A 26,876-nucleotide genomic window follows, 5' to 3' on the forward strand; every position below is an offset into this window, starting at 1 on the left:
CTGGCTCCTTTCTACCTTTCCAGTCTTCTTACACCTTATCCACCGCACCTCTCTGTCTCTGTCTGTCTGTCTGTCTGTCTCTCTCTCTCTCTCTCTCTCTCTCTCTCTCTCTCCCCTCCCTTCCTCCCTCTCTCTCCTTTTTCTCTTCCTCTCTGTCTCTGTTTCTGTCTCTTTCTCTCTCTTTCTCTTCTCTCTCGTTCTTTCTCTCTCTTCCTCTCTCTTCCTCTCTGTCTCTCTCTGTCTCTCTCTTTCCATCTCTCTCTCTGTCTCTCTCTGTCTGTCTCTCTCTCTCTCTCCTCCCCCTCCCCTCTCTCTCATCCAGTGACTCCAGTCTCCTTACTGTTCCTTACACAAGACACTCCATCCCCTAATGCTGCGAAATTTCACTAGAGAGCTCCCATGCCTGGAACTGTTTCTTCTCATCTCCATCTTCTGGCTTACCCAGCTTTCTTCAACTTTCAGCTAACATCTCAGTTTCTGCAAAAAGCCTTTCTTGACTCCCCCTTAATGCTACTGCCTGCCCTCAGAGATTATCTAGTGTACACCCCGCTGTCCGCACACAGTCATTGGCCTGTTGTCTCCCTTTCCCCATTAAACTGTGAGGTCCCTGAGAGTCCTTACTAGGACTGGTTTTTGCCTTTCTTAGCATGCCTAGCTTTTAGCAGCACCTGGCACATAGTAGGCACTTTGATGTTTGTTGATTTGACTTGTTTTCCTAATTTGCCTCAAAGCTCAACTCCAGCAACCAGTAAAGCTCAACCCAGAGTGATGAACTGACCCCTCCAGAGAACAGTAGCAAAGGCCTGTAAATTGGATCAGAAAAGCCCAGCTGAGAAATCTAATGCATTCCTCTGGGAGCATAGCAATATACATTAGGCTTTCTGGTGGTGGACCTTTTCTTTTCAATTTAATTGCAAATGTTTCAAGTGATGGGAGTTTTACGGCAGCCTTTTAGGCCAGGCCAGAAGCTATTAATCCCCCCACCGTAACAGAATGTGGAAGCAGGATGTGAGTCTGGCATATTCCAGAGATGAGTGCCCTCCCCCTTGTCCCAATCCCTCTGCCCAGCTGGTGTAATTCTTCTATCTCTGGTCCTGGAGCAGAGATTCAGCTTGGAGTGGGATACAGAGAACTCATAGAAGGGAGAGAGGTCCTTATAGTCAGAATCCTTCAATGGAGTCACTCCATTACTCAATGAACTACAGTAGCTCCCTACTACTGAATTAGAATCAGAGAATCACACCACTTGAGGGTGGGAAAGGACCTCTGTAGCCATCTAAACTCAACTCACATGAGAAAAGAATCCTCACTAGAGCATATCTGACAAGGGGTTAGCAGAGATTTTTAGCCAGGGGTCCATGGACCTCACCCTTAACCCCCAAGAGTTCAGTGAATGGATTTCAGGGCATAGGTGAATTTGTAGGGGGGAAATTACATCTTTATTTTCACTCATCTCAAATGAAATTTATCATTTCCTTTGATTATGAATGTAGGCAACAAACATGATTCTGAGAAGGGGTCCATGGGCTTCACCAGACTGCCAAAGGGGTCCCTGACACATAAAAGTTTGAGAATCCCCACTCAAATTTCTGTTTGGCATTGAAAGCTCTTTGCAACATGGCTTCTCCATCTTACCTTTCCAGCCTTAATATACGTATGCTTTATGGGTGGTCTTATTGCAAGTTCTTCACACGTGCCACTCTGTCTCCATCTCCAAGCCTTCCGTACCTGGAATGCTTTCCCTTCCCAACTTCTAAGAATCTCTTGTTTCCATGAAAGCTAAGCTCAAATACCACCTCCTACAGGAAGCCTTCCCTGATCACTCCTACTACCAAAGGAACTCACTTTATAGTTGTAAACACCTAGGACACATGGATAGGGACAGAGATAGGCCATGACATAAGAGAACCAAACATGGAATCATGAGAGATGTGGGGGTCTTGTTGCCCCTAATGGAAGGTAAGCTCTTTGAAGGCAGGGACTGTTCACTGTTTTTTCTTTGTATATCCAGGACCTAGCACAGGTTTTGGACTTAGTAAATATTTACTGATTGATTGATTGATCAAAAGTCTTGCCTCTCACTGGATAGGAGAAGAGGGGAGAGATACATTCAAGAATGGAAGATTCCCAGAATGACAAAAAGTGGAAGACCTAGGGTCTAGACCACTGGAGGGATTGACCACATCGATGAGCTCACCAATCCATCAGCATATCAAAGTGCTCACCTCAAGGGCCATCCTGAGGATTGAATGAGATCATGTGTGTAAAATGACTCACAAACTAGAAGATCGATGTTAGCTATCATTAGTAAGAAATGGGTCAGAATACCATAATACTGTCTGAGGCTGTAGTGGTATGGTAGAAAGAGCTCTGGCCTTGGAATAAGGAAAGAGCTAAATTCAAATCCTAGTCCTGACACTTACTCACTGTACCAGGGAAAAGCTACTTCCTTTCTCTAAACCAGAGTTTCTTCATGGAGAAACGACTCCTGTACTCCTGTCTGCTAGAGTCACGGAATGGAAAGCATTCTAAATCCTCAAGAACAACCTAAATATGAATGGTTTGTATCCTGGCTATCTGAAGGTGCTGCTACTAAGACATCAGAAGTAAGGAAGGCATGTTTTGAAGTTGGTTTCTTTCAAAAGAGTTCAGGGGGTAAGGGATAAAGTGTCAGTCTAGTTTTCTAATGCTTTTAAATGCTAACAAGCACAGACCTAGGGCTGGAAGAGACTTCAGAGGCCATCTCGTCCAATCTACTCATTTTACAAATAAGGAAACTGAGGCCCAGAGGGGTTAGGTAACTTTGTAGGATCATAGATCTACAATCTAAGTCTGGAAGAGACCTCGGGTCATTGAATTGAACCTCAGAAGTTCTAGACCCTTCATTTTATAAATGAAGAGACCCAGGTAGATTAAGGGACATGCCCAAGGTCACACAGATAGCAAGCATCAGAAACAGGATCTGAACCCACTGTACCACATGGCCTGCATGTGCTCCATTTCCATGTTCAAGAATGCTGTAATTTCCTTAATCTAATCATAATCATTTTCCCTTTGCCTTATAATACCTAACCTTCTTCCTTTACCTCCCTGTGACTTCCAATCCCTGTATACTGTCTTTCCCAGGCTATTACCCTTGTACTGACTACTTTCCTCCCTTCCCTAACTAAATCCCTTGGTTAATCATTCCACTCTACACTGAGATCCCTCGTCCTTTTGTCCAACTGCAAACAATGCAAAACCTCAACATTGTACTACTCCCACCATCCACCTCCTTTGCTCCTATTCACATGTTGCTGAGCAAGGCTGGAGAAAGTCAGGAAACCATGCTGAGTCTACTACAAACTGGTGTTACATGATCTCAACCGGGCCCTCACCACTATAAGGCAATCCCTTAACACCTCCCTAATTAATTCGATAACCCACTCACCACAGAATTTTTTCTCAACCATGTCGTGTCTCCTCAAACCTTCTGTGGTTCTCCTTCCCCACCCTCTCAGCCAAGAATCTCACTGCAGAATCTCTTTTGTCATCTCTTCCTCATTTCAAATCATCCAGACAATGCCACTATCTCTTTCTTCATCCTTGTCTCACATGAAGAGGTAGCCTTTCTCCAAGACAAACTTCTACCTTGCAAAAGTAATATCATTCCATCCAGTGCTTAGCATAATGCCTGGCATACAGTAGGCATTTAATAAATGTCTATTGATTAACTGATCCTGTCTTCTCTAGCAGATTGTTTCCTCTATCATCCTGATTCTTTCATTAATCTTTAATTACTCACTATCTATTGACCACCCTTGCTGGTTACAAAAACACCCATATTGCTACATCCTTAAAAAACAATCATCACTTGATCCATCCCTTCCCCAAAACTATCATCATATACATCTCTCCTCCTCTTTTTAATTAAATTCCTTGAGAAAACCATCTACATTCAATCCCTCCACTTGTTCTCTTCATTTACCCTCCTCTAAACTCTCTGAAGTCTGCTTTCTGACCTTATCATTCAACTATTCAACTGAAACTACTCTCTCCAAAGTTACCAATGATCTCTTACTAGCCACATCTGAAGGTCTTTTCTCAGCCATTCTTCTGATCCTTCTGCTGCCTTTGACTCTGTCGATTACCCTCTTCTAGATACACTATTATCTGTAGGCTTTCATGATCCTGCTCTCTCCTGATTCTCCTCCTACCTGTCTGACTCCTACCTATACTCCTTCTCAGTCTCCTTGGCTGAATCTGCACACACGTTACACCCACCAACCATAGTTATTCTCCATGGCTCTGTTCCGGACCTTCTTCTCTCTAATACTATCTAGCTTGAGAATCTCATCAGAATCATGAGTTCAGTTACCAGCTCTATGTAGATAATCCCAAATCTATATATACAGATTGAATTTCTCTCCTAAGCTCCAGTCTCACATTTCCAACTAGATGCCCACAGGCATCTCAAACTCAACATGTCCAAAAAAGAACTCATAAAAACCTTCCTCTTCCCAATTTTCCTATTATTGTCAAAGGAACCACCATCCTTGAAATCATCCAGGCTCACAACCAAGGTTTAATCCTTAAATTCTCATTCATAGTCACCTCACATATTCAATCTATTATCTGGTTTCTACCTTCACGGTATCTCCCATATACATCCCCTTCTCTCCTCTCACCTGACCATCAACCTAGTGCAGATTCTAATCACCTTATGCCCAAATTATTGCAATAACTACAGTTTGGTCTCTCTGCCTCAAGCTACCCCCCGCTCCATTTCATCCTCTACTCTTAAAGCATGGATCTGATCATTTGATCTTCTTAAAGCACGAATCTGACCACGTCATCCCTCCCCACCCCCAATCGCTCTGCTCAATAAACTCCAGGGACTCGTTACTCCAGAATCAAATATAAGGTCCTCTGACATTTAAAGCACTTCATAGCATTACTCCTTTCTGCCTTTCTAATCTTCTTATATCTTACTCTTCTCTACAAATTCTACAATCCAGTGACACTGGTGCCTTCTTCACGTGACGTACTCCATCTCCCAACCCTACAAGTTTGTACTGACTGTCCCCATGCCTAGAATTCTCTCCCTCCTCACATCCATGTCCTCGCTTCCTAGCCTCCTTCCAGACACAAATTCAGCTCAAATCCCACCTTTTGCAGGAAGCCTTTCCCAGTTCTCCCTGCCCCCATCTCCAAGGGGGATCCAGGGTCTTTCCTCTGAAATTTAAGCTGCATATATCTTGTAGGTATATAGTTCTTTGTGTATTGTCTCTCTCATTAAAATGTTAGCTCCTTGAGGAGAGGAACTTTTTAACTTTTTAATCTTAATTTTTATTTTTGTGCCTTTCCTTGCATCTCCAGTTCTTAGCACATAGTAAGCATTTAACAAACGTGTGCTGACTGATAATGTCACAGGTATATTTGAGTTAGGAATGCAGTCCATGGTTCTGGACAGGATATGTTGCTTAGCACCCAATATGGTACCTGATTACAGGCATAGAGTCAGCTGAGCTGATCAAACTCTGAACATGAAGAGACCCCAGGCAGCACCTGCTAAGTCTTTCTCGTCATCTTTCTGTGACCTGGGGAATTTAACAAACATTAATTAGGCACCTACTATGTGCAAAGCCCTTTGTCTTGATACTACATTGGCTGAGATAATGGGATCCTTGTACCTACAGGAAGGAGAATGTAGAGGGTCAAGAAACAACAATACAGGTCCTTTCCAGGTGCCTGGCTCTCTAATTTCCCACACTTTACCCCTTCCTATCACCCCTTTCCCCTTCAATATTTTAACAAACCAGTAATTAATCTCATTTCTGTTTTCAAATTTCTTTTGTACTACTTACTACCAGTGACTTTAGGTAAGTCACTTAGCCATTCTCAGCCTTAGTTTCCGCTTGCACAGAGGAAGCCAGACTAGTTTTGTCTAACACCTCTTGGAGCTCTGAGATGGCACGACTCTGTCCCCATGCTTCTTAGTCTCTGCATCTATTTCTCTTTGTCTCTGTCTCTTGCTATGACTCCAGTACTGTCTGTCTATCCCAATGTATCTGTTCTTCTTTCCTATTTCTTTCTCTATGTGCTCTCTCTCTCTCTCCCTCTCCCTATCCTTCTCTCTCTTTCTCTCCCATTCCCTCTCTCCCTCTCTCCCTCTCTCTCTCTTTCCCTCCTCCTTCTCTCACTCCCTCCCTCCCCCCTTCCTGTCTCTGTCTCTGCCTATCCCAGTAAGTCTGTTTGTCTCTCTTCCTCAGTCTGACTCTGAAGCTCTTTGTCTCTTCCTCTATCTCTATCTCTCTCTCCTCCATCTCCCTTTCCTAATGTTCCTCTCTTCCCCTCTCCTTGTCTCTCTTTTTCTCCCTCTCTTCTTCTCTTCCTCCTTTCCAAACTCTGTCCCAGGGTTTCTATTTCCCTCTGTATATCTGTTTCGGTCTATCTCTCTTCTTTCCCCTCCCCTCTCTTTCCCGGTCTCTCTCTTTGTGTCTCTCTCGCTCTCGCTCTCGCTCTCGCTCTCTCCCTGTCTCAATGTTAGTTTCCCTCCTCTGCCTCTATATCTGTTTCTTTCTCTGGGTCTGTCTCTCTTCTCTCCCTCCTTTCCTCCCTCCCTGTTTCTATCTCTGTCCCAGAGTTTCTTCCTGTCTCTGGCTCCCTAGTTATCTGTTTTCCGATCTGTCAGTGTCAGGAATCTGTTTCTCCCTCCCCTCTCCCTACTCCTGCCCCCGCCCCCGCCCCCTCCCCACCCCACAGCGGCGGCGCTCTTGGCTCTGGCTCTCGAAGGAGCCCCAGCAGCAGCAGAGACAGGAGGTAGGAACAGCAGCAGCAGCAGCAACGGTAGCAGCAGCAACGGGCGGAGGAGGGATGAGAGGTGAGGTCACGTCTCCCCTGAGCCCAGAGCTGGCTTTTCAGAGCTTCTGGAGCCCCCGGCCAGAGTCCGCAGCCTCCGCAGGCCTCCTGTTCTGCCCCCGCCTCCTCGGCCTTTCCCATGTCTCAGCACCGCCCCACGTCGGACTCCAAGAGGGCTTTGGACGGCAGTCCCGAGACCAACATCGAGGATGATGCCCCCGAGGAGGAGGTCCAGATGCCCCCCAACTACCTGCTGCTCACCATCTTTTCCTGCTTCTGCCCCGCGTACCCCCATCAACATAGTGGCCTTCGTCTTCTCCATCATGGTGAGTCCGCGCAGTCAGGCAAGGCATGCCTAGGGGCCAGCGCCCGCCCGAGAGGGTGGATCTGTGCCGGCCGCCGCCAAGCTTCCTATCACTGTATACCATGCTCACCCGGTCAGCCTTCACCCCTGCCAACGTAAGGATGGATGGACGGCAGAGGGTTGGTGGTTCATTATTGACCAGAGCAGCTGGCCACGAGGAAAAGGGGTTGCAGCGGGGTGAGTCTCTGCCCAGCCTTGTGCTGGGACAACCCTGCAACCTTTTGGCCAGAGCCTCCAACCTCACTCAGCCTCCCGCCGTTCTACCCTGGGAGAGCCACGGTCCCCAGTCCCACTCGCCGGCAGGACAATCCCTATCCCTCGCAGGTAGAGCCCCTCAACTCTCCTACACGTCTTCCCCCAACCAGGTGACACATGTCTCGCCCTGCTGTGAGAGCAGTCCCAAACCTTGTTAATTATGTCCACAGTATCTCCACAGCGATTTACAGAGCGTTTTCTCACAACAGCCCTGTTAAGGATAGTAGTGTTAGGTAAGTATGTTCCTTTTTACGTTACAGATGAGGAAACCAAGGCTCAGAAAAACTAAGTAAATTACCCAGAGTCATCTGGGAGTATCATACTGAATTGGAACCCTTTCTTTTGATTCCAAGTGCAAGGCATTTTTTCCATCCTACCGTCTGCACACCTAAAAGCCTATTATTAATTTTGTAACAACTTTTGGCAAAGGGAAGTTTCTGGCTCTCTCACTAACACACCTTTCACTACAAATCTGATTTAATAATAGGCTTTTAGGTGTGCAGTTTACCCACTTCCCAGCAGTAGCAGCAGCAAAGTGAACCCTCTCCTTATGTCGACTTGGCCATTTTAAAAAGGGGAGGGGAAACAAGCCAAATCGGCCAGACTCATTTTTGAGTTTACAGGGAAGCCCCCTGTTTAGTTGCAACCCTTTCCCGGACTGGCAGTGTGGGAAGTCAGCCAGTCCCCACCCTTGCCAGTGCTGCCGGAAATCTTTTGTGCATGTTACAGCTTAGAAAGAAGGCTAAGAAGCTACTTTTGGTCTCTGTGAGTGGGAGACCTTTCCACTTCTGGGGAGACACCGCTAATACCAGAGCAGATGGCCAGAGAGGAGAACCACAGAGATAAACCTGGCACCGTCTTCTTCCTGACTCTGAGGTGTACAATTACAATCTCAGGGTATTTCTCAGAATCTCAGAGTCGAAAAGGACCTTAGGGGCCATATAGTACAACCCATGCCTGGTCAAAAATTCTCTCTACAATATGCATGGCAAACAGTCATCCACCCTTGGAAAATCTGTAAGCTGCCCCCTTACTGAGTCCAGGCCCAGGTGCTACCTTCTCCAAACCATCTCCCACACAGCTCCTGAATTCCTAAAACACACATCTCAGCATAGGATCACAGAGTTAGAGCTAGAAGGGACCTTAGAAGCAATCAAGTCCATTTCTGTCATCGTATAGATAAGGAAACTGAGGCTCAGCAAGGCTGAGTGACTTGCCCAGGGTCACACAGCTAGTAAATATCTAGGGCAGGATTTGAACTCATGTCTTCCAGACTCTGACCATTTTGCCACCTAGCTGTGGCAACACTGGCTTATTTGACAGTCTTCATTGGTTCTGTCTTGTCTCTAAGATATGAAACAAAACGCTAAATCTGACGTTAATATAGCCTTCCACAACATGGTTCACACCTACCTTTCGAGTCTTTGTTACTGTTGCTGCTATTCCCCTTCATGCACTCTCTGTCCTAGCCAAAATGACCTGCTAGTTGCTCTCCACACAGAAAATTCCATTTCCCACCAATTCTTTCCCATAGGTCTGGAATGCACTCCCTCCCCATCTATATCTCCTGGAATCCCTAGCTTGGAGTCTCATCTGTCTCTAACAAATCAATTCAGGTACCAGACCCTACACATGCCCTTTCCTGATTGCCTGCACTTGTCAGTACCTTTTCCTCTTGATAATGCTTTATATAAATTTCAGTATTCTGTGTACTGTGTTCAGTCATCTCCCTTTAGTAAAACGTAAACCCTGTATGGGTAGGCCCCCTCCTGTTGTTGTCTTTGTACTATCAGCACCCGGTTCAGTGCCTGGTACATTGTAAGTGCTTAATAAATGTGTGTTGAATTTGTTGCTTGTATTAGAGGACCTGTAACCTCCCTTCCAGCTATAAATCTGGGATCTTAGGAGGGTACAATTGGACTTTAGAAGAGCATACTACCAGGCTAGAAGAATGTGAAGGGAAGTAAAAGAGAGAAGAACACAGTAAATATAAGATGGTCATGAAATCTCCCCATACATTCTCTCTTCTTTTATCATATGCTGTTATAATACTGGGCAGCTAAGTGGTGCAGTAGATAAAGCCCTGGGCTTAGAATCAGGAAGTTATCTTCCTGAGTTTAAATCCAGCCTCACATACTTGCTAGCTGTGTGACCTTGGGCAAGTCACTTCACCCTGTTTGCCTCAGTTTCATCATTTGTAAAAATGATCTGGAGAAAGAAATGACAAACCACTCCAGTATCTTTGCCATGAAAACCCGAAAATGAGGTCAAGAAGAGTCAGATGTGATGAAACAACAACAACCTTTATAAATACCCAGGATAGTCAATCCATATTCATTGATAATGCATTCATTTGGAATTTGTACAGAGCTGGGCTCAACTTGATTAGGTTTTGATTAGGTTCATAGGGTTTGAATTCTTCATACAGAGTTCAAAATGATGGTCTTTTCCTGAAGAAGGTTTAAAATATTTAAAAGAACCAACTCTGTAGATATTATTTTCAGTAGTATCTGAAAGATCATGGAAAATGGGAGAGTTGCCACAATATTGGAGGAGGGCAAATGTCCTCATTTCCATAAAAGGAAAGAGAACAGTTAGCAAGCCAGTGAGTTTGACTTCAGTTTCCGGGGAAATTCTAGAATGAGTCCTTCAAAACATGGTTGGCACACCTGCAGAGAGGGCAGTGGTGATTACAAAGCCAATGTGGCTTCATCAAGAATACGTCATGCTGGACTCACCTCATTTCTTTTTTTGACCAGATTACTAAACTAGCATAGGAGAATGCTGTTGATTATAGTTTACCTAGATTTTTAGCAAAGCTTTCATAAGCTATCTCACACTATTTTAACATGGTTGATTCTGGCCATACTATTCTAGAGTCAAGTCTGCCTTTTTACCCCTTCAGGGTTATCTGGTAAGTGCAAGGATTAGGGATTCTTTCTTTTCTCTGTTATCCACTCAAGCCTCCATTGGCTGTGTTCCTGCCATTCTTAGGGCACCAGGAACTATCACCTAAGCTCCATTTAACCACTTATCATTAGATTCATTTTTAGAAAGAATGTTTACTTTAAAGATATAGTAGGAACAAATATTCAGACATTTTCCCCAAAATCTTGTAAGGCATAATACTCCCCTATACTGTAGAAGGGGGGCAGGGGATTAGGCTCACATTTAGCTGCATAACATTAGTGCCACCAGGTTTAAGTCCAAAGACAGCAATGTTGGCTTCTGTTGAGCTGGCACCTCCATACCATGCTCCTCAGAGCATCACTACTGGGCTGTCTGCAATGTCCCTCCTGGATTTCTGGACTCCCAGCTCCCCAAGCTCCATTCCTTCTTCCTCGAATAGAAAAGAAGAAACAAAAAGTCCAAAGACTGTTTCTCTGAGCCATGTGGCCTAAGAGGGTGGAGGAAGGAGGTGACTACTGCACGGTGTGAATGAAGGAGTCCTTCACCTTCAAACTAGGGATAGGAATGCCACAAAAGCTTCTACAGGTGCCTAGTCAGGCTGTTTAAAAGATGCCAAGATTTTCAGCCATAAAGACAGTGGAAAAAGGCTGCCCACTGGTGTGCTGGTTGGTGTGCTAATGCAAAATCTTCACTCATCCTTCAGTCTCCAGTCTCTCAGAAAGAAGTACCCAGTGTCTTCTATGTGAATGACGCTATCTTAGCAAACTGATGGTGTCCGCATATAGGCCAGACCTCCATTGTACTATTCTTGTGAAGAGAATGGAGAAATGGATGAGATGATAATGCAGTGAGATGAAAAACTGATTAGATGGCTAGATCAATAAGTGGTTGTTAATGATTCAATACCAAAGTGTAAGGAGGTCTCCAGTAAAGTGCCATAGGGATCTATGCTTGACCCTTTGTCATTTAATTTTTTTTAATCATTGAATTAGATAAAGACCTAGATGGCATCTTTATAAAATTTGCAGGTAGCACTAAACGAGGTAGCTAACAGCTACATAGACCCAAAAGAATTTTGACAGGCTAGAGCATTAGGCTGAATGCAATAAGATGAAATTCAGTAGGAAGAAAAGTAAGGTCTTGTACTTGAGTACAAAGAGTCACCTCCACAAGTATAAGGTGGGGCATGTTTAGAGAGCACTGTTCAGATGAAGATCTGGGGATTTCAGTGGACTGCAAGCTCATGTGTATGTAACAGCCATAAGAGTTAATGAGATCTCGGACTATGTTAAGAGGGGCCTAATTTCCAGAACTATGGAGGTGACGGTCCCTGGTCAGATCACATGTGGAGGGCTGTGACCAGTTCTGGGCACCAAGATCGAAGAAAGACATCAATAAACTAAATGTTTCTTGACAACCAAGATGGTGAAAGGTGATGGGTGCGTGGCATAAGAGGTCACTTGAAGGAGCTGGGACATGTTTAGCCCAGAGAAGGAAAGACTCAAAAGGGATAAGATCGCTGTCTTCAAGTGTTTGAAGGGCTGTTATATAGAAGAAGGATTGGGCTTGTTCTGTTTGGACCCACAGGGAAGATCTAGCAGCAATGAGTAGATATTGCAAGGAGATAAATTTAGGATTGTTGTCAGGAAAAACACCCATCCCAACCTCTTTGGGAGCAAGTTACCTCATCTGTAAAATAAGGTGGTAGGAAAAAATGATCTCTAATGCTTCTTTTGTTTTCCGGCTATGAGGCAGCTGGTGGTGAAGTGGGTAAAGTGCTGGACTGGAGATATGAAGACCTGAGTTCAAATCCAGCCTCAGACACTCATTGGCTGTGTGACTTTGGCCGAGTCACTTCACCTAAATCTGGCTCAGTTTTCCCATCTGTAAAGTAAGGAGGATAATAGCATCTACATCAAAATGTTATGAGGGAAAAAAGAAAGTTATGAGGCTCAAATGAGATGTTTGTTTTTGTTGTTGTTCAGCTGTGTCTGATTCTTTGTGCCCCCATTTTGGGTTTTCTTGCCAAAGATACCAGAGTGGTTTCCCATTTCCTTCTCCAGTTCATTTTACAGAGAATAAAACTGAGGCAAACAGGGTGAAGTGATTTGCTCAGGGTCACACAGCTAGCATGTGTCTGAGGCTGGATTTGAACACATGAACATGAGTCTTCCTAACTCCAGGCCAAGCACTTAATCCACTACACTACCTAGCTGCCCCTGAGATATTCTTAGAAAGAGCCAAGTACAGTGCCTGGCATGTAGTAGGTGCTATATAAATATTTATTTCCTCTCTACCTCCCCGTTGTGGCTATGAGTTTACGATCCTTTGATTTCCTGTTGTAGGGTGCAGGGGAAACCCTGGGTTCTTAAAGTCTGTGCCAGCCAGCAGATTGGAAAATTTCGTGTTCAGTGATGTGAAACATTTTGTGTCTGCTGTCCTAGGACCAGCCCAGTTAAACTCTGTGTGACTCTGGACAGAATGTGGCCCTTTTCAGAGCCCCAAAGTAGAAAGTAGAAGTAGAAAGACTGGGAATTAGAGGATCTGGGTTGGAATGGTACCTCTGCCACCTTGAGCAAATTACTCCATGCCTCTGTAGGCCTCAGTTTCCTCATTTGTAAAACGAAGAAATTGGGCTCAATGATTTTTAAAGCTCCTTTCTAACTTTGAATCAATAGAGCAATCAGCAAGTATTAATTAAGCACCTACTATGTGCTGAGTACTATGCTAACCACAGAGGCTACTGAAAAGTTCCTGCTTTCCAGAGACTTAACATTTTCTCGAAGGGAAACAGCATGTCCACATACAAGTAAATCCAAAATACATGCAAAGTAGATGAAAGGTAATTTTGGAGGGGGGCAATTCTAGGTCATTTCCAGAAAAGCTGAATGTAGGAAGTGGCCTCTGACTGAATTGTGAAGCCAGGTACAAGGTGATGGTGAGGAACTGCATTCCTGGCAAGGACCACAGCCAAGACAAAGTCACCGAGGCAGGAAATGACATGGCATATACCAGTAACAGCAAATTGATTTATAACATGGGCAATTATAATACTTGTAGTACCTGCATCAAAGGACAGTTTGGAGGAGAGCACTTTGTAAGCATGGAGATGCCATAGAAACGTTGTTGATAAAATGAGCAATCACTTCTTCCTCCAGAAAATGATTTTTAGTTTTCCAAGCATTTTCTTTTCTTTCTCATGAGACAGAGTTGGTGTTCTCCAGGTGGTTACTGTTAGGACAGGAAGTGCTGAATTTCAGATGGAGTTCATTATTTTGGTTATAGACTGTAAGACTAGACATAAAACCAGAAGGCTCCAGCACTAAGGCTGGGACTCCATGAACACATTGGGGACTGAACAGACTCCATATATCCTGTTCTGTTTTGTCAATCACAGTGTGGTCTCTATCCATTAAGGATTAACTTTCTCATTCTCTCTTGTGGATCTCTCTGCCTGCTTCTCTCTGTTTCTTTATCTCTGCCTTTGACTCTCTCTGTGTCCCTGTTTCTGAATCTCTAACTCTATCTCTTCCATTGAATCTATCTCTGTCTTTTTTCGTCTCTCTGTGTCTCTCTGCCTGTCTCTGTATCTCTCTGTCTCTGTTTCTCTGTCTCTATCTCTATGTATCTTTTTGTCTCTGTGTCTCTGTCTTTTTCTATCTCTGTCTCTTCCTCCTCCCCATCTCTTATTCAGTATCTCAAACTTCCATCCAATTTTCCAGTCTCCCTTCCTACAAGGCTTCCCCACCTTACCATAAATGTGCCATGACATTGGTATTGTAAAGAGGACATATTATATTTGGAGAAAGAAAGACCTGGCATGAAACCTACCTCTGATATTTAGTAGTGATGTGACCTTTGTCAATTCACTTCCTCTTTGTGAATCCCAGTTTCCTCACCTATGAAATGAAGATAATAATGATTGTAGCCACCACCTCACAGGGCTGTAAGAGGCTTCAGTGAGCTAATGCATGAAAAGCACTTTGCAAACTTTAGATAGCCATCAAGATATCAGCTCTTACCATTATTCCCCAAGAAAGACAAGCTCCCAACCCACAAGACTGTATTAACATCTCTCCTTCCCTTCTCTGCCTCTACTCTAATGACAATTCCCATCTATACAGCACTTTAAACTTTTTAAAGTGTTCTCTTTTAAACAACCCTAGAGGGTAGATGGTATTACTTGTCTTTGTGGACAAGATGGAGAGTCACTGTACCTCTCACAGCCTCAGTTTCCTCCTCTGAAAAATAGGGATGGTGATGAACCTCATACTACCTCCCTGTCAGGGTCATTACGAAGAAAAGAGTTTTTCCACTCTTAAGTGCTACAAAAAATTTAAGCTATTCTTTTATTATTGTTATTATCATCATTATCATCTCCTCATGTTTTTCAATGGAGTTCAGATACTGAACCACTATGTCACACTATGTAATAACATAATAATGCTTGGCCAAGCCACTATAATGCTATTATTCAATAAGATAGAATTCTGTAATATAGAATATAGAATGTTATTTTCTATAGACTACTAAAATATAGCTAAAATAACTTTTAGTTTAATAAAATTGTTATTAAATTATTATTTATTATTATTATTATTATTATTATTATCATCATCATCATCATTAAGTTAGATTGCAAAGTGATTATTGGATTGAATTGGCTTGGGTTGGATTGGGTTGGGTTAGAATAGATTGTTTTGGGTTAGGTTGGCCTGGGTTGGGTTGGATTATAGGAATAATACCCTGAAGGGAAGTCTTTCATGAAAAGAGCCAGAAATTTGTCCTTAGACCTTTGATGTTCAACATTTTTATCAGTTACTTGGAAAAAAGGAATAGGGGATGTGTTTATCAAATGTGTAGTTGACCCAGTGCTTAGAGGGTCAGCTAAAGCACTGAATTTCAGTAAGAATCAAAAATGATCACAATCAATTGGAATAGCAGGCTGAAACAAATAAAAAGGAAATTGATGGGGGTAAATGTAAGACCTGCATTTGTTTTTAAAATCAATCTCACAAGGACAAGTTTGAACCAGTTGCAGGTAGACCATAATTTGTGTGAAGAAGATCTGGAGGTTTTAGTGGACTATGAGCTCAATTACTCAATTAGTGTGACATAGTGGTTCAGTAAGCTAATACGAATTGGGGCTGCATCAAGAGGTATATATTCCAAAGCAAAGGAAGGGATAGTTTGTCTACAAGTATTGTGTTCAATTCTGGGCACCACATTTTAAGGACATTTACAAACTGTAATACGTCCAAAGGAGGGCAACCAAGATAGTGAGAGGTCTAGATACCACACCATAAGAATATCAACTTAGAGAACAGGACATTTTCAGATCGGAAAGGAAAAGAAATGGGGGAAGGGGTCAAAAGAGCTATTGTCAAGTATGTTAAAAGGTGCCATATGTTGTAATCAGCTCAGCCAGGAGCCATGGATGGGAGCTGTAAAAAGACAGATCATATATATACATGTGTGTGTGTGTGTGTGTGTATGGGTGTACACACACATATATATATACACATATATCAGGACATATATACATAAAATATATAAATATAGCTATAGATATTGCTGTAGATATCCTCTATATCAGGAAAATCTATTTAAGAATCAGAGTTGTCCAAAAATTGAATGGACTACCTCAGGAAGGAGTGGGTTCACCATTACTGGAGGTCTTACAATGAAGACTAGGCAGTCCCTTGTTGTGTGGACAGCATTCTAGAAGGGTTTCTTATTCAGATATGTATTGGACCAGATGGCCTCTGACGTTCCTTCTAATAGTCACATATTTAATCAGTGGCAGTCTAGACTCAAGTCTGACTTTGAATCATAATGTCATGGTATCATAGACTTCAAACCGGAATAAACCTCAAGAACCATCTAGTTCAACCCCTCATTTTACAAATTAGTAAACTGAGTCTCACAACACCCGTTCCCCTTCCTTAGCAACCACCTGCCAGGGTCTTTCCTTCCTCTGCATACACAGGGATGTCATTGAAGATTTGCCTCTTCTGCAGTGTCTCTCTCTCTACACTGACCCTCTTTAGCATCCTCATGCTGTCTTCAGTCACTCAGAGACTTTCCTTTCCCTGAAAAGCCTTAACTCTTTGAAACTTCTCTCTCCTAGATATCATCCCCTCTCCTACTGGATTATCTAGGTAAGGTGATGACTAGCACCTGATAAAGTGCTGATAGGAGAGGGCTAGAGGACCAGCCAGGTAACACAAGCATTTTAACATTGGCCTTCAAGAGACAACACTCTCCCATTCTTGCTGCCTCCCCTGTTAGTGACTCTAATGGAGACATGTCAGTCTGTAGCCCTAGAATGGCACCAAGCTCTTCAACATTTCATGAATGAAGCTTGAAGCTAATAAGAAAAGGGGAGGGGAATTGTGATTATGTACTGTGTGGATGCTTTGATTGAAAACAGTACTGTGTCCTTTGAAAGATTGATATGGTATGACAGAATCATAGACTTTGGAAGGGACTTCAATGGCCATGCTTTCCAACCCATAAATGAAAGAAATATCCATTGACAATTGACAATAGCTAGTGTCACTGATTAGAGAACTGCAAATTAAAACAACTCTGAGGTACCACCTCACAGATTGGCTAATAAGACAAAAAAGGAAAATGTTAGATGTTGGAGCGGATGTGGGAAAATTGGGACACTAATGGACTATTGGTGGATGAATCCAACCATTCTGGAGAGCAATTTGGAACTATGCCCAAATTGCAACCAAACTGTGCATACCCTTTGATCCAGCAACACCACTGATAGGTCTATATCTCAAAGACATCCAAAAAGAAAGGGAAAAGGACCTATTTGTATAAAAATATAGCAGCTCTTTCTGTGGTGGCAAAGAACTAGAAATCGAGGGGATGCCCATCATTTGGGGAATGGCTGAACAAGTTGTGGTATATGATTGTAATGAAATATTATTGTGCTATAAGAAATGACAAGCAGGATGATTTCAGAAAAACCTGGAAAGACTTACATGAACTGATGCAGAGTGAAGTAAACAGAAACAGAAGAACATTGTACACAGTAACAGCAATATTGTTTGATGAAGAATTGTGAATGACTCAGCTATTCTCAGAAATACAATGATCCAAGACAATCTCAAAGGATTAATGATGAAGCATGCTATCCACCTCCAGAGAAAGAACTGATATTATTTGAATACACACTGAAACATGCTATTTTTCACTCCTTCATTTTTTCTGAGTCTTCTTGTACAAAATGACTCATATGGAAATGTTATATGTAATTGCACATGTGTAATCTATACTTAATTGCTTACCATCTCGGGGGGGGGGAAGAAGGGAAAGAGGGAAAGAATTTGGAACTAAAACTTTAACAAAATGTTTTTTAAATAAATAAAATAGTAAAAAAGAAACCAATAGCTAGTGTTTACATATATATACTGTGTTTATATGTGTGTGTGTTGTGTATGTGTGTGTGTGTGTGTGTATAAAACATTCTATGGGGGAAAACAATATGTACATATATAAGCATATACAAAATGTGTACAAAGTAATGGAAAGAGGACTGCAGAGCTCCTGGGTTCAAGTCTTGCCTTAGAGGCTTACTATATATATACATATATATACACACATATATATATACACATATATATACATATATACACATATACATATATATACACATATATACACATATATACGTATATGTATATATGTGTATTATATACATATATACACATATATACATATACATATATACACATATATATACATATGTATATGTATATATATATACATATACATATGTATGTGTATATATATATATATATATATATATATATATATATATATATATCCTCATTTGAACCTCACAACAGCCCTGTGAAGTAGATGCTATTCTTATACATGTTTTACAGATGAGAAAACTGAGCTATGTAGAGGCTAAGTGATTTGCCCAATGTACGTGAAGGAGCAGGATTCCAACCCAGGTCTTCCTTTCTCCAGGTTCTGTGATCTATCTCCTATCTAGCTATCCAGCTGATCACACCCAAGAAGTGGTCTTCCAGCCTCTGCTTGAAGACTCCACCACATGTTGAAGCAGCCCACTCCATTTGGGGATGGACCTCATTATTAGGAAGTTCTTTCTCATAGCAACATTAAATCTGCCTCTTTGGCAACTTCTGTCCCTTCTGTTGATGCTGCCCCAATAACCTTTCCAAGAGAACTCTTCCTTGAAACAAAGATATAATTAAGTAAAAACATTGGTCATGTCTACTGACAGATGCCTCATTCTGTGCCTGGAATGCACTGAGATGAGGGAGATGTGTAACATCCTCGGAGCAAATATGTGGATCTGGGAAGGAGCTTAGTAGTCCAACTTTCTCATTTTACAGCCAAGGCAAATGAGTCCCAGAGAAGTGCAGAGACTTGACCAAGGTCCCACAAGTAAATAAATGGCAGAACCAAGTTTCAGACCCAGGACCTGACTCTAGACCCAGAGATCTTTCCACTGTGCTATATCCTGAGTACTTTAGAACTGAGATTCCTGTCTGTCTGGTCAGTTCCGAATTTTTATTTCTTTCAGTCTTGTTTCTACTTATACTATTGTGGCCATCATATAGATTGTTCCATTGGCTCTGCCTACTCTGCTCTGCATCAGTTTAGACAAATCTCCTCAGGTTTCTCTGAATTCAGTATATACATTGTTTACAGGGTGATCATATGCTATTACATTCATAAACCTCAATTTGTTTGGTCATTCCTCAATCAATAGGCACCCATTTTGTCTCTAAGCTTTTTTTGCCACTACAAAAAAAGTACTGCTATAAATATTTTGTTATGTATGGTAACTTTCTGTCGTTGACTTTCTTGTGATAACAATTAATTAATAAATATTTATTAAGTGACTACTATATGCCAGGTATTCTGCTAGACACAAGGGAAACAAAGACAAAAATGAAACAGTCCCTGCCCTCAGGCAGCTTACATTCTATGGGAAAACAATATGCACACATATAAGTATATACAAAATGCATACAAAGTAATGGAAAGAGGACTGCAGAGCTCCTGGGTTCAAGTCTTGCCTTAGAGGCTTGCTTTTTGTACAACTTGAATAAGTCAAATGACATCCACGCGTCTCAGTTTCCTCATCTGTCAAATGAAGAAGTTGGACCAGATTGCACTCTAGACCTGTAAGTCTATGATGTCTGGCAGAATTCACTCCAAGCAGCCTCAATGGAAGACAGACCCCAAAGTTCCATTGCCTAGGACCATGCTATCCCCTCTAACATAGAAGCAAACAGGGTTAAGTGACTTGCTCAGGGTCACGCAGCTAGGAAGTGTCTGAGGCCAGATTAAAATTCAAAAAGATGAGTCTTCCTGACTCCAGGGCCAGCAACCTATGGCCTCACCTAGCTGCAAATATTATTCTAATACCTTTTGCCATCTCATGGAATCTGAGTTCTGTCTTGCCTCTTCATTCCAGTTTTGAAAGAGTCCGTTTCTTAGATAAGGTTTATCACTTTCCCTTCTAAGCTATTTATTCTCCTTCTAATTCTTTCCTCAAGAGCTTTTATTTCATTGTTTCTCTATTCATTTCTTCTAGGCATTTGTGTAGTCCTTGTGGAAAACCTAATTTTTCCTTTGAGTATCTGATTGTAGTTGGAGATCTTTAGATTTGCAATCATCTTTTATACCAGTTGGCATGTTCTTTGATTGACTCATCTCCCCAGATTTAGTTCCTGAGTTGAAGCTTTGTGCCAGGCTCAGGGTCTACCCACTGTCCCCCTTTGGGTGGGACAGAGTCCCCCTGATTATTCTTTTCCTGGCTTCCTGGGGTTTTTGTTCTACTATCTATTGGGGTTAGACCCCCTGGATCTTTGAGGGTCATTGTGAAGAATCTTCTTGTCCTTTCTAAAATTTCAGAGCAGATTTTTATGGATCTCAGAGCATCTGGTTTGGTCAGAGCACTGCTACACCATGCTGGTCACTACTATTGTTGGCCCCGGGGTCCTTACCCTGCTGTCTCCCGTGGTATTCTAAGTATTATTGTCTCCATTTTACAAAAAAAAGGAAACCGAGGCTCTGTGTGATGAGGCTCAGACTGGCCTGTGGTCATGCACTTCCCCCAAAGTGTTTTAGGGGAAACACTTAGCTGCCTCTTCAGCCAGAGCCCTGAAGGTTACACATGTCCCTGGCTTATTTCTGGTTGTGCTGAGAAGCTGCCTGCTTTTCTATTGCCCTCAGAATTCCAGCTGACCTCTGCCAATCTGACATCAAAGAAGTCACCTAATGTAGTTTCCCATTGGACTTCTTGGTCTTTATTCTATCTGGTTCAAACTTCAGGGTTTTGCTGGACTAAGTATGTGGGATGTAAGCCATCCACCTCATGTTCAAGCAAGGAAGAGCTCAACCAATTTCATTAAGGAGGACTTTCTTTGAAGGCAGCATGGTATAGTAGATAGAGCACTTAGAGTCACAAAGACCTGGATTCAGATCCTGACTCAGATACTAACTGCCTGTGTGACTTCCCTTAGCCCCTCTGGGGCCTCAGTTTCCTCATTATCCAGTGGCCTCTAAGGACCCTTACAACTCCAGATCTATGATTCTGTGAGTTCCCTAGTTTCAGGAGGAGCTAAGGAACCTGCCCAACATCATCATGTGGATCTTTAACCTAACCTCAGATCTCCTAACTCTAGGTCAAGTGCTCCTTCCACTATAGTCTGCCTCCACTGAAGAACTACCATTCTCCAGCCTCATTGTGGATGCAACAGCATGTCCACTCAAAACCTAATTGGAATCTACTTGTAGTATGTGTGTGATGGATGAATGGCATGGCTGTCTGATGGAAAGGGGCTCCAAGTTGGTTTGCCTTTCATCCTGTGGGTCTTTACTTTCTGTCTGACCACAGGCTATCTCATCAAAACAGAGATTCTGCACTCGCAGACAGAGTCAGCAGTTAGTTAGCATCATTGCCTTTGGAGGGGCGGAGCCAAGATGGAGTAAATGCAGTGACTTGCTTGAGCTCTCCCCCAAACCCTTCCAAACACCTATAAAAATGGCTCTAAACAAATTCTAAAGCAGCAGAACCCACCAAAATTGAAACAAATTTCCAGCCAAAGACAACCTGGATGGTTGATCAGAAAGATATATCGCACTAGGCTGGGAGAGGAACACAGTTCATCGTGGGCACCCAGGCTGCAGTGAACTTGGAGCAGGCCTCAGAGGGCTGAATTATGGGCAGCGGGGGTGGTTTCCAGACTTCTCAACTCATGAACACCAAAGACAACTTAGAAGGTCAGTGGGAAAAGTCTGTTTCTGCAGTGAGAGAGAAGCACAGGGTCCCAGCCCCATTCCACACACTTGGCCCCAGGGTGGCAGCTGCCTCCTGAGCTTCTGGCCCACAGACTGAGGGGGAATCAAGTGACTGATCAGAGGGGGATTGCAGGGATCTCTCTGCTGGTGCAGGATTCTCTTGCTTTGCCCATGCTTGGATCTGGGTCACTGTTCTGGGTGGCAGTCCTGGGGCAAGAAGGAGTGCTAGCCTGGTGGAGCTTGTAGTGGCTGTGTAGAGAAAATCCTCCTCACAGTTCCAAGACAGAAAAGAGTGCTCATGGTCACTCACAGAGCAGAGCACAGGACAGGAAAGGAGTAAACACCTCGCCCTTGATCATAGCACCTTGGAAGAACTGAAAATTTACAGGTCCCTAGAAGTATCTCTGAGAACAGCTGCACAAAACCCGTGAAGCTCGGGACAGTACATTCTCCACACTGGAAATAGACCTCTACCTTAACAAAGAGTTTATAACTCAAGTAATTGGCTGGGATCATGAACAAGCAGTGTAAAAACAGTCAGACTATATTATCTTACTTTGGTGACAAAGAAAATCAAAACATACAACCAGAAGACAATGAAGCCAAAGCTCCCACATGCAAAGCCTCCAAGAAAAATATGAATTGGTCTCAGGCCATGGAAGAGCTCAAAAAGGATTTTGAGAAGCAAGTAAGAGAAGTAAAGGAAAAACTGAGAGTGATGCTAAAGGAGACCCAAAAGAATACTGAAGGAAATAACACCTCAAAAAATAGCCTAACCCAAATGGCAAAAGAGGTCCAAAAAGCCAATGAGGAGAAGAATGCCCTAAAAAGCAAAATTGGCCAAATGGAAAAGGAAGTCCAAAAGCTTACTGAAGAAAATACTTCCTTAAAAATGTAAACGGAGCAATTGGAAGCTAGCAACTATATGAGAAATCAAGGTGCTGTAAAACTAATCCAAAAGAATGAAAAAATAGAAGAGAATGTGGAATATCTCATTGGAAAAACAACTGACCTGGAAAATAGATCCAGGAGAGAGAAATTAAAAATTATTGGACTATCTGAAAGTCATGATCAAAAAAAAAAGAGCCTAGACATCATCTTTCAAGAAATTATCAAGGAAAACTGCCCTGATATTTTAAAACCAGAGGGCAAAATAGAAATTAAAAGAATCCACTGATCACCTCCTGAAAGAGATCTCCAAAGGAAAACTCCTAGGAATATTGTAGCCAAATTCCAGAGTTCCCAGGTCAAGGAGAAAATATTCCAAGCATCCAGAAAATAACTGCCTTTGGTTCAACTCAATTCAATTCAATTCGATAAGCCTTCATTAAGCCCTTGCTTTGGTAGGTGCCAAGTTTGTCTTTGACCCAAGGAGCAAAAGTTGGGACTGGCAGAGAGACAGATCTAGGTTTGATGGGAGGAAAATATGTATTCACTAATTGGCAAATATTTCTTAAGTGCCTACTTAAGGATGCAAAGACAGAAATAAAATCATCCCTGCCCCTAAAAGAGCTGGAGCTTTATAGAAGTAGGCACATAAGTAAATACAAAATATTTTTCCAAATAAGCTCTTGATTTCGTACGGGTAGGGAGCTCCTGATGTCAAGCATCCCCTATCAATGCAAGTGGACACCTTCTCTCTAACTTATGGGCACTAGAAGATTAAGAGACTTACCCAGGATCGCAGAGCCAATATGTGTCAGTGACAAGACTTGAATTCAGGTCCTCTTGACTCAGAAGTAGGCTGTCTAGCCAATTCCTAACAATTAAAGCTGTCTTTAAGTGGAATGTGCTACCATGGGTGGTAGGGATTTCCTTCTCACTGGAGATCTTTAAGCAGAAACTGGTTTGACCCCTTTTCAGGTATGTTCTAGGAGGGATTCTGTTGAGGGTGTGGCTAGTAGCCATTGAGGTCCTTGGATTCAGGCACTGTGCTGGGTGCTGGGAATACAAAATCCTTTCCCTCAGAGAACTTAATATTAATAGAAGAAACAACATGTACCCATATAAGTAAAATTCAAAAATATGCAAAGTAACTTGGGAGGTGAGTGATCCACAACTAAGAGCTTAGGAAATGTCTCATTTAGGAGGTGAAATTTATACTGACCCTTGAAGGAAGTTAAGGATTCTGAGACACAGAGGTAAGAAGGAATAGGTAGAGCCAATGGGAAGATGCAGAGGTGTGAGATTTAATGTCTCATGGAAATAGTTAAGTAAGTCAGGTTTTAGCTAAAAGGGTTAGGAGAAAGGAGAATGCTATGAAAACAGTCTTGACATATAAGTAGGAGCCATATTATAAAGGACTTTATATGCTAAATTGAAGAGTCTGTATTTTATCCTAGAAGCAAATAGGAGCTGCTGGAATTTCTTGAACAAGAGAATGGCATAGTCAGACCTATGCTTGCTCATTCCTATGACTACGTCCTTTACAGGTGCATCAAGACCACTATAAGCCATCTGCCTGAGACAAAATCACTGTCCCTCTATGGGCCTCAGTTTCCTCCTCCATAAAGTGAAGGGATAGCAATTTCAGAGGACCAGTGATGAGGCAGGCTGCCCACTTCCTGACAAAGAAGTGATGGAATGAAGATGCAAAATGAGACTGACATTTTTGGACATGGTCAATGTGGGAATTTATTTTGCTTGGCTAGGCATATTCATTAAAAGAGTTTTGTTTTTTTTTTCTGCAGGGGGATAGGATGGGAGAGAGAGAAGGAATAGGAGAGAAGAGAGTAGGAATAAGATACCCTACCAAAAAATAAAATTAAAAATGAGAAGACAACAGAAGGAAGGCCAGACGGAAACACAAACAAACAGGACAGCTTTGAAGGTTACATATTGAGTTTATGCTATACTTTAAAAGAAAAGGAAGTTGGTCATAACAGAGATTCAAAGTTTCACATACAATCCTCTTCTTCTGTTTCACATATCATAAATGAAAATATCCATTTTATTTCATGTTTGTTAAATTCAGTATTAAGAAAAATAAAATGGGAATAAATAAGCTACTACAAAAAAATACAAATAGAGTTAAGGGATTGAGCTAGTCAGCCTCTCAGGTCCTTTCCAGTTCTCAAACTATGATTCTCTAGCAAACCCAGAAATAATGAGAAAACAAATTTATACCTTTACCTTCCCCAGATTCTATGGATCATAGAAACATATATCTAGACCCAGAAAGGGCCTAAGAGACCATCTAACCAGTCCTACTGCATGTTCTTAGCATTTAGTCAAGCAGGAAGCATTTATTAAGCACCCACTGTGTGCATGGTTTCCTTTAAGTTCTAACTAAAATCTCATCTTTTACAGGAGGCCTTTCCCAAACTCTCTTAATTCTGGCTCCTTCCCTTTTCTTAATTATTTCCTATTTATCCTGTATGTCGATTTCTTTGTATATGTTGTTTGCATGTTGTCTCCCCCACTAGATTATAAGCTCCTTGAGGGCAGGGACTGGCTTTTGTCTCCTTTTGCACGCCTAGCACATAGCATATGCCTGGTACACAATGAGTGCTTAATAAATATTGATCAATTGCCAGGCTCAGGGCTAGATGCTAGGGAAAAAAAGACGAAAATTAAATTGCTTCTGCCCTCGAGGAGCTAGTTTCTATTAGGAAAAACAACACGTATGCAAATAAACATAAACAGTCAACTACACCCTTCATCTGCTGCTCTGCCTGGTTTCAACTCTAAGGAAGAAGATACCCCCCCTGGTGTCTCTACCCCTTTTCCTGCCTCCTTTTGTGTGTCTCCTCCCATTAGATTGTAAACTTCTTTAGGGAAGGCACTGTCTTGATTAATTGTATTCCCAGTGCCTGACACATAGTATGAGCTTGATAAATGCTTATTGGATTGGATTGGTTATTAAATGCCTGCTATACGCCAGTCACAGTGCTAAGCACTGAAGGATGTAAAGAAATATAAAAAGAGTCTCTGTTCTCAAGGAACATGTCAGGTTCTAACAGGTGAGACAACATGCAAACAATTATGAACACACAAGATAGAGACAGGACAAATTGGAGGTAGGTTCAGAGGGAAGGCTAGCATTAAGCAGGATCAGAAAAGGCTTGTTGTAGACGATGGGGTTTTTATCTGGGACTTGCAGAAAGCAGGAGGCAGTGATGAGAAAGAAGAGCGTTCCAAGCACAGGGGAAGGGCCAGAGAAAATGCCCAGATCCAAGAAGATGGATTGTCATGTGAGGAACAGAAAGGAAGATAATGTCATTGAATTATAGAGTGCGTGTATATTAAATACAACCTAGTTAAGGAAGGAGGGTATTAATAGTTGGGGGCTTTGGGTGTAGGAGGTAATGCTTGAGCTAAGCCTTAAAGGAAGTTGGGGCTTATATGAGGCAGAGGAGAGGAGAGAATGCATTGCAGTCACGAGGGACAGCTATTACACATCACGGAGATGGGAGATGAAGGGCCACCTCTGAGAATGAAGCCAATTTAGCTGGACTACAGAATGTGGAAGGGGAAGTAATCTATGAAACTGGAAGGATTCATTCCAGCCAGGGTGTGAAAGGCTTTAAATTCAGACAGGATCTTATAATTTATCATAGAAATAATAAGCAGCCACTCTAATTTTTGAGCACAGGAATCAAGTGGTGTATCTTTATCCCTTTCATTTCTCTACCAAGTCCGGTTCATAGGCTTTTCCAAAAGACCCCATTTAATGCCCCTCTCTCCTTTTCTCATCCTGAATGGCTACATCTTAATTTTCCTCCGAGGTAGCTAGGTGGTGAAGTGAATAGAGCGCTGGGCTTGGAATCAGGAAACTGAAGCAAATAGAATTAAATGACTTGCCCAGGGTCACACAGCAGTAAGTGTCTGAGACAAGATTTGAATTCAGGTCTTCCTGATTTCAAGCCCAGTGTTCTATCTATCCACTGCAGCTAAATGACCCCTAAGGTCCCTTCTGGCCCTAGACCTGGAATTCTATGATCCTCTTACCTCAAATCATTTCTATCGTCAAAACATCAGGTTTTATCCAATGGAAAGAGTTTAAGATGCTCAGAAAGTTGGTTTTCTTTTTCTCGTAATAGGTTTATTCCATTGATATAAAAAGCATCATGTACTCAAAGTTAGTGCTCTCCATCAACATTAGCAAATTTCCTTTCCGGATTTCTAGCTTTAGATAATGAATTAAATGATGAATCTTCCCTTGTCCTTGAAGAAAAACTACAGGTAAGAAGAGGCAAGTGAG

At 42.3% G+C, this 26,876-nt stretch overlaps 1 protein-coding gene across 1 annotated transcript in view; it reads left to right on the forward strand.

The window, feature by feature from the left end:
* The first annotated feature begins 6,743 nt into the window (after window positions 1-6,743).
* TMEM233 (transmembrane protein 233) overlaps window positions 6,744-26,876 on the forward strand; it is a 62,674-nt gene continuing 42,541 nt past the window's right edge. Inside the window, 2 exon segments of the mRNA XM_021007988.2 lie at window positions 6,744-7,129; window positions 7,131-7,166. Of these exon segments, the coding sequence (XP_020863647.1) occupies window positions 6,980-7,129; window positions 7,131-7,166 (186 nt within the window). The 5' untranslated portion in view covers window positions 6,744-6,979.

Source organism: Phascolarctos cinereus, unplaced genomic scaffold (genome assembly GCF_003287225.1).
Source record: "Phascolarctos cinereus isolate Bilbo 61053 unplaced genomic scaffold, phaCin_HiC Scaffold_4;HRSCAF=312, whole genome shotgun sequence".
Taxonomy (NCBI): Eukaryota; Metazoa; Chordata; class Mammalia; order Diprotodontia; family Phascolarctidae; genus Phascolarctos; species Phascolarctos cinereus.